The sequence below is a fragment of the Vidua chalybeata genome, chromosome 10 (genome assembly GCF_026979565.1).
Source record: "Vidua chalybeata isolate OUT-0048 chromosome 10, bVidCha1 merged haplotype, whole genome shotgun sequence".
In the NCBI taxonomy this organism is placed as follows: Eukaryota; Metazoa; Chordata; class Aves; order Passeriformes; family Viduidae; genus Vidua; species Vidua chalybeata.
Window position 1 is genome coordinate 1,841,002 of NC_071539.1, and position 7,506 is coordinate 1,848,507.

The 7,506-nt window shown below is 50.0% G+C and overlaps 1 protein-coding gene across 1 annotated transcript; it reads right to left on the minus strand.

The window, feature by feature from the left end:
* Window positions 1–9: 9 nt before the first annotated feature.
* TRIM59 (tripartite motif containing 59) lies at window positions 10–4,825 on the minus strand. Its single transcript, XM_053952300.1, has 2 exons — window positions 4,368–4,825; window positions 10–1,513 (listed from the first exon to the last, which is right to left on the minus strand). The coding sequence occupies exon 2, from the start codon at window positions 1,508–1,510 to the stop codon at window positions 359–361; it is 1,152 nt and encodes a 383-aa protein (XP_053808275.1). The 5' UTR covers window positions 1,511–1,513; window positions 4,368–4,825; the 3' UTR covers window positions 10–358.
* Between the last annotated feature and the right edge of the window lie 2,681 nt (window positions 4,826–7,506).

Sequence of the window (7,506 nt, forward strand, 5' to 3'; positions counted from 1 at the left end):
AGACAGCAGTTCAAGGAATCAGCGTAATTTACTATATAATGCAAAAATGCCAAGAGTTATGGGAGCAGCTCAGCAGTGCACCTGACCTTTGGCAGAGAATTCCAGGAGGGGAAGCTCAGCAGTGCACCTGACCTTTGGCAGAGAATTCCACGATGTTAAGGACTGAATTCTGCAGTTGTGGATCAAGGCAAAACTCGCCTCTCCTCATCTGAAGTGGATCAGAACTTTAGTTCAGAGGAAATCCATGCAATACAGAAAAGAGAATACAGAAACAGAACAAGTGTAGAGCTTTAACAATCCAGCTTTTAAGTAGAAATTGAAAATAATGCTGGATTGCTGCATGAGGTTTTCAGTCTAATCAAAGTAGTTGCGAAGAATTGTCCTGCATTCTGGCCTGCAGGTAGGTGCAGGAATCCTGATAAATCCACAGCAGGAATTCCCAGAGACGTGCCAGAGGAACTGGGATGACACCAGATGTGATTAACAATATAAATGAAACCATGAGCAGCACAAGACCTTGTGGTTCCTTCTGCCATAACAACGCAAGTCCAATCAGGATCAGCATAAAAGCAGCAGCAGCATCCCCGCGTTTAGATGCTATTTGCTTTCCACAGCATTGGCTTTCGTGAGCCAGGTGTAGCTTTGGCGTGCGGATCCTGTGCACCTGCCCTATTTCAGTTGCAGACATGTCCTGCAGCACATTCTTCATCCTAGGATGGATCTCCACAGGTTCAGGCTCCGGGAGTTGCCTCACTCTGAGAGCGTGGAGCCGCGGCTGCAGCTCGTTCATCTTCTCCAGGAAAAGCAGCGGGGACTCCTCCTCCTGAAGAGCCGAGTGCAGCTCCTTTAGCTCACACTCTTCTAACTCCACCTCCTCGATGAGGGGATCGTATTTCTCCAGAATGCGGCTGTCGAGTTCATCCAGCGCGCTCAGCAGAGCTGCTTTTTTGTTCTCCAAGACATCACCAAGTTCCTTAAAATACTTGAGCACAGCTTCCCTGTCACCCTGCAGGGCGCTCTGGCACCGGGCCTTCTGCAGCCGCAGCCTCTCGGAGCACGAGAACACCTCGGAGCAGGATGGATCCGCCAGCTCCCCCAGGAGCTGCCCCAAAGCCTCCCTGGCTTTCCTGTAGGCGCTCTGCAGGTCATCGATGGCGTGCCCGCGGTGCTTGCCGACGGTGAGGCACTGGCCGCACACCAGCCGCCGGTCCTGCAGGCAGTAAATGTTCAGCGGCTGCCGGGGGTGTGCCCGGCACATCCCGGGGGCCCGCTCCTCCTGCTGGCACTTCTCGATCACGGCCTTGAGGGCGAAGTTGATGGGCAGCGCCTCCAGGCCGGCAGCGGGCACGGCCACCAGAGCCCGGCAGCTGGGGCAGCTGAAGCCCGGCCCCGGCTGCAGGAGGTCCCGCAGGCACGGCCCGCAGAAGGTGTGCGAGCACGGCAGCACCCGCGGCTCCACGAAGGTGTCGTAGCAGATGGGACAGGTGAGCTCCTCCTCCAGCTGCTCCATGGCCTGCGGGGACACACACACACACGGGGCGAAATTACTCGCTCCATTTCAGGAGGCAAAAGGAGCGTTTATTCAAAAGCACTTCTCTCTTTTATAGAGAACATCGTGAGCATTAATTCCATTGCTCTTAAAAACATTTCACCTGATTGGTACACTGGACTTAGGTCAGTGTGGTAGAATGTATCTATAAACAATGTCAACGGAAAGCAAGATTGTGGATTGTTTACATTCCTCTTGGACTTCTTCCCGGGCTTAGCCTGGCAGAAATCTTTCTTTTTCTCTCTGACTGAGCTGAGAATATCCATACACACACACACACACACACACACACACAATCAGCGGGGATTGAGCCCCAGCTGGGAACTCCCTGCCTCGGCACTTGGGGGGAAAAAAAGAATGGAAGTGAGCAACAGTTCAAGGAGCACAGCAAATTCCAAGCTGCACTCAGAGGATTCACCCAACTGTATCCATATCATCCACAGCCAACCCTTGAAAACCCAGGAAAAGCAGCAATCTGCCACTGGTTACAGTGGGAAACAGTAGCAGAGTGGGAAAAGCCAGAACGAGAATTTCTAAATAACCTCAGAGCTATGGAAATTTTCTCCCACCAGCAGTAACATTTTCAATGGGAACAGAAGTACAGAATTTTTTTCTCTCCCCCAATTGTTTCAAATGTTACTTTTGTAACATAAAATAGTCAAAAATTCATTAAACAGTCACACTGAGAAGCCCTCAAGGCTCTGGCACAGGAAGTCCAACTCTGCAGCCCTCACAGACAGCACCACACCAGGAATTACTCCCGGGTTACTTTAAGCAACAAACTGAAAAATTTACTTTCAGTTTCCATTCTCTGCAACACTGCTTTGTTCTATTTCCCAACTGAGTGAAATCACACTGCAAAGTCACAAGTGAAGTAACACTAAAGCCTGTTTTCATTAAAAATTACAATCCTGGTTTTCCTTCTGCTAAAAATGGGGAAATTGGTACCAAAGTTCCTTCTCTTTGTGCCACACTTTCCTCCCCCTTCACCAGTTCCAGTCAGCTCTGTGGCCTTTACTACAATGCAGAAAGAAATTGTCAGAGCATTCAGGATCAAAGCCCATCAGTTCAGGGTCTAACCTGAGATCTGCAGCTGGCTCAGGCTGAGGGAAGGCAGGAGCTCAACACCAGACCTGTTCTTTGGGAGGTGAATCAGCTCTGAGCACAGCAGCCTGTGCTGCTGGCACAGAAATAAGCCTGGCTTATCTCACTGGCTTAGCCAAGCTGGGGTCAGTCAGGGAGGGCAGCCTGGGCTGCTGACTCAGCCCCTGGGCTGAAACTGAGGTGAAATGAGGCCAAAGGATCAACTGTGATGTTTTTTTTTTTTATGGCAGCAGGAGTTCCAGCTTTGAAGGAGAGGAAGGAAAGAGAGGAAAAGCTCAGGATCAGCACCCAGGGCTCCCACACTGGTACAGGAGGGAAATTTCCTTCCTAAAGAACACACGTCCAACTTACCTGAGCTACGGAAAGGATGAGAGGAGGAGTTGTTTGCTACCAGAAAAGCAAAGGAAAAACCTTCACAAAACGTCTCTTGGCTGTGTCAGGAACGCCCTCAGAGCTGCAGGAGGAACATCCTCCCCAGCACACGGAGCTGTCCTGCCCCAGCCAGCCCTGCTCCAGCTTTCCTAACCCATCCGGGGAAGATGACACTCCCATGCCCCAGAACACTCCCTGTTTCCCAGGCAACTCCCAAGCCGACTTGGGGCAGGAGTCAGCAGCTGGAGCAGCGGGTTTGGCTCAGCTCCGGGCAGGGGCCAGGGCTGAGAGGGACACTGCAGGCTCCCGGGCACCTCCAGAGTGTGGAACAGCACTGGGGCTGTTTATTTGTTACTCCTTCGTGTCCAAACAAGATTTGGAATGCTCAGGTTTGCTATGGGCCCCCAGTGTTTTCTTACTTTGCTCCAAACAAGATTTGGAATGCTCAGGTTTGCTATGGGCCCCCAGTGTTTTCTTACTTTGCTCCAAACAAAGTAAAAAAGGTGGAAATCCTGAAATTCAGTTTTATCCGACACTGGCAGCAGCACGGAGGAAATGTTCATTTACTGATTGATTTCTGCCTGCAGACTGCATGGAACAGATTGGAGACAGACTGGGACACAACGGAAAGGACAGAGAAGACACCACAGAGTTCAGCAGAGAACAAAAATGTTTTCCAGGGAAAAGAAAAAAAAAAGCAGCAGGAAGCTGGGAAATGCTGGCTTTATCTGCCACAGCATCCACACTGCTGTGGAATACAGCAGCCATCAGTGTGTAGTCAGATAAATAATTGCTTTATGGCAAAATCCCACCCCCATGCTACTGTGAGGGATTTGACAGGTGAATTTGGCATTGGGCAATGGCTGTGGCAGCGATTCCAAGGGCAAAGGCCCCCTAGGAACGAGAGCTGCCAGCTCCTGCTGCTCGTGTCAGCAAAGGAAACATCTGCTCCCTCCTGCAGGACCGTGACACTGCTGAGTGCAAACCAAGGCACAGCCAGGGCTGTTCTCTGCTCTTTAACGTCAGAAAGAATTCAGTGCCAGCCTTGGCTTGTAAGAAATCCACAGCAATTTTCACTCAGCTTTCATACTCTGCCTCCATCTCAGAGATGTTTCAAGACCGGTACAGGCATGACTGCAATTAAGACATTTACAATAGGAACCTATGCGGGGAATTTTAATACCAAACTTCAAGAAAGAGGGAGAAACCAGGGCCAGGAGCTGGGGTAATTGTGGGTCCCTTCCAATACCCTCAGGGCGTTTTATGATTCTGTATCCCGCTCTATCTCTCGGTTCCATTGCCAAGACTAACTCTGTGAAAGCTTCTGGCCACGAGCATTTACCTGTTCTTTACCGCACGGCCCCGGGCAGTGGAGCCAGAGCAGGAGCGCACCTCCAGCTGTCCCCTGCAGCTCCCGGACGCGGGGATCGATGGCGCCGTCCCTGCACCAGTGGCTGGGAAAGGGATCCACACCTGGAACCTGCGGCTCACAGCGACGGGAACAAGCTGAAACACGAGAAAAGCGGCCCCGAACCACGCGGTGTCCGGGAGGGCGGCGCTCACCGGGCCGGGCCCTTCAGCTGCGGGGGCAGCACCCGCCCGGGCCCTCCTGGGGAGCTCCGCCGGGCGATGGAGCCGCTCCCGGGGAGCTCCGCCGGGCGATGGAGCCGCTCCGGACCCCTCCTGGGGAGCTCCGCCGGGCGATGGAGCCGCTGCAGACCCCTCCTGGGGAGCTCCGCCGGGCGATGGAGCCGCTCTCGCCGCCCCGCTCGGTAACGGCCGCGGCCCTCGAGAGCCAATGGCGGGAGCGGGGACAGGAACGGGCGGAGCCGAGGGAGGGAAGGGACGGAGGAAGGGCAGCGCCGGAGCCGCCGCCGGGTCCCTCCCTCGGGGAGGAGCTCACCGGGAAGGTCCCTCGGTGCCGGCGGCAGGAATCGCTGAGGGGATGGAAGAGCGGAGGGGATGGAAGAGCGGAGGGGATCCCGCTCCGGGGCAGGCGGGACACGGAGGGGATGGAAGAGCGGAGGGGATGGAAGAGCGGAGGGGATCCCGCTCCGGGGCAGGCGGGACACGCAGCGGGAGCCGCGCGTTCGTCCCCGCTCTGCATCCAGCGTCTCAACCTCGTTCCTCTCCACAATCCGCGGAAAAATTCACCCTGAAGGTGGAAAACGGGAGACGCGGAACCGCAACTTGTGCCAGCTGCTGACCACGGAAATTTAAATTATTTCGTCTTTTCTTTGAAGCTCATTTATCTGTCCTGGGCTAGCTGAGAGGTTTTTAGGTTGTGCCAGGACACAGGGCAGGGCTGGGTGGGATTTTGGGAAGGAATTCCGCCCTGGGAGGGTGGGCAGGCCCAGAGAAGCACCCAGTGAAGGCTTTTCTCATATTCCACATTATTCTCACATTATATTAAATTAATATAATTCACAGTTCATGGAAGTTACTCTCAGTTGTTACAAAGTGAATTTGAAAGCAAAATGAAACTCATTTAATGTTGTGATGTAAATCATAAGGCACCATCACTCCAAACTTACCTAAACGTGTCTTAAAACTACCGTGTAGAGAATATTATACAAATATCTGGGAAACAGCTAGAATTGCGTTTCAAGAAATAAAACCCCTCAAGCTCTAATCACAAATTACCCAACACATCAGGAAAACCTTAAGGGGAAAACTACAGGAGCAGAAAATAAGGGAGTTTTTGACAATAATTCACAATACTCAGAGTAAGAACATAGGTTGGTTTTCATCTATTTGAAGTACTCAAATTAAGAATTCAAGAAGCAGCAGCAATTCAGGTGCAAACTGTCGCTTAAACCAGTGGTTAAACCCATGGTCTGTACTGCTGGTAGGAAGTCTGACCCTCACCTGCCTTTCCGTCAAATTACAAAACTCCTGGAACACATTCACCAATAATTGGCACTTTAAGTTTCCCAAAATTGGTCCTTTTCTAGTAAGAGCAGCTTTTAGTGCTTTACAGAAATTTAAAATTGAAAGTATTGACATTTTAATGACAACTTAAGGAAAAGTCTTTCTCAGCTTTGGGGCAGAGCAAACCAGCAGGGTAAATACAGGATTTATAACGGATCCACTGGCAAAAGTGGGAATTATTTGATGGAAATGAAGCTTCCAGCCCCTTTCTGTGGATAATGCAGCAATATTAATCCCCCAGTGATTTCTGAGCCCCCCGACTTTCCCTGGAGCAGTAGCTACAACTTACCCTGAGCGAGTTTGTAAACTTGACACGTTTGCAGCTGCTGAGTTTCCTCTCAGCAATATTTGATCCAGATGCAGAATTCCTCTAATTGCTTCCAGCCTCAGGAGCAGCTCTCCTGCCAGTTTGGTGACACGCAGAGCTGAGGAAACATTTACACTTCAAAGTGGCAAAAAGTCTCTGAGTTTTAATCTGCAGACGTCCTGAAGTTAGGAAGTGACTCTGCCAGGGTTTCATTTGCCTTGAAATCCTTTTAATTTGTTCATTATTTGATTTTCTGTGCAGAAATCAGGATTTTTACCAGCCTGTCCCACTCCCAAAGCAGAAATTCACAACTTACTGGGAATGCCTGGGAAGGAAGATGGGATGAGCTGTGTGCAGGGAATGCTGAAAAGAACCAGGGAGAATTCCACTTCCAGCAGGGAAAGGATCAACTTCTCTCAAGAAACCCCTTTCCACTCACCTGATTCTTCTTCCCAGATCCTAAAATTCCAGGGTAGCTGTTTATTTTTTTTTTTCCTTAAAATAAAAATTCCCACCTGGCACAGCTGATTGGTGGATTCATTTTTGCCCTTTTAGTATTTTAAATCTTTTTCTATTTGCTATCCTGAACTCAGATGAGAAGTTAATTTTCTACTCCAAAATACAGGGTATTTTTAAATACATGTAACATATAAATATGGATACAACACCCAAACTCAGGGATCAGTATTCCCAGAGGCAATTCCCAAATTAGTTCTCGTTTGTATCCCAACCAATCTCCCTTTCCCCCACAATGGAATCAACGGCATCACCTCAAAATGCAAATTTTGGGAAAAAAGACACCAAAAAAGCAGCTCCAGGTTTGCTGCCTGAGAGCTCGGCTGGTGCCACCCCGTGGATATTCTGGAATATTTCAGATTCCCGTATTTTGGTGAAATAGTGACAGGATCTGCTGTGAAGCAGGGGAAGAGAATTTCGTTAAAAATCCACCCCAAACCCCCCAAAAAAGGGAAAGAGCTGGAACAGCACCAGCCCAAGGGAATTTTTTGAGTTACGTTGCACCCAGGAAGTGCCCAAAATGGCATTTTTTTGGCATTAAATGTGGAGTTTTGGGGGTATTTTGTTTTTAGAAAAACAGAAGTTGCCACAAATACCTGTTCTTCTCTTACCCCAACAAGAAAGGTTTGCAATTTTCTCTGGAACATCCCTCACAAAGGTGTTTGAGGGTGAAAATTGTAATTTACTGCTTAGAATTTTCCTTGGAACATTGCAACCTCCATAAAAA

Bases quoted from the DNA above. Each gene is read 5' to 3' on its own strand.
- TRIM59 (XM_053952300.1), bottom strand. From the start codon at position 1,510: ATGGAGCAGCTGGAGGAGGAGCTCACCTGTCCCATCTGCTACGACACC.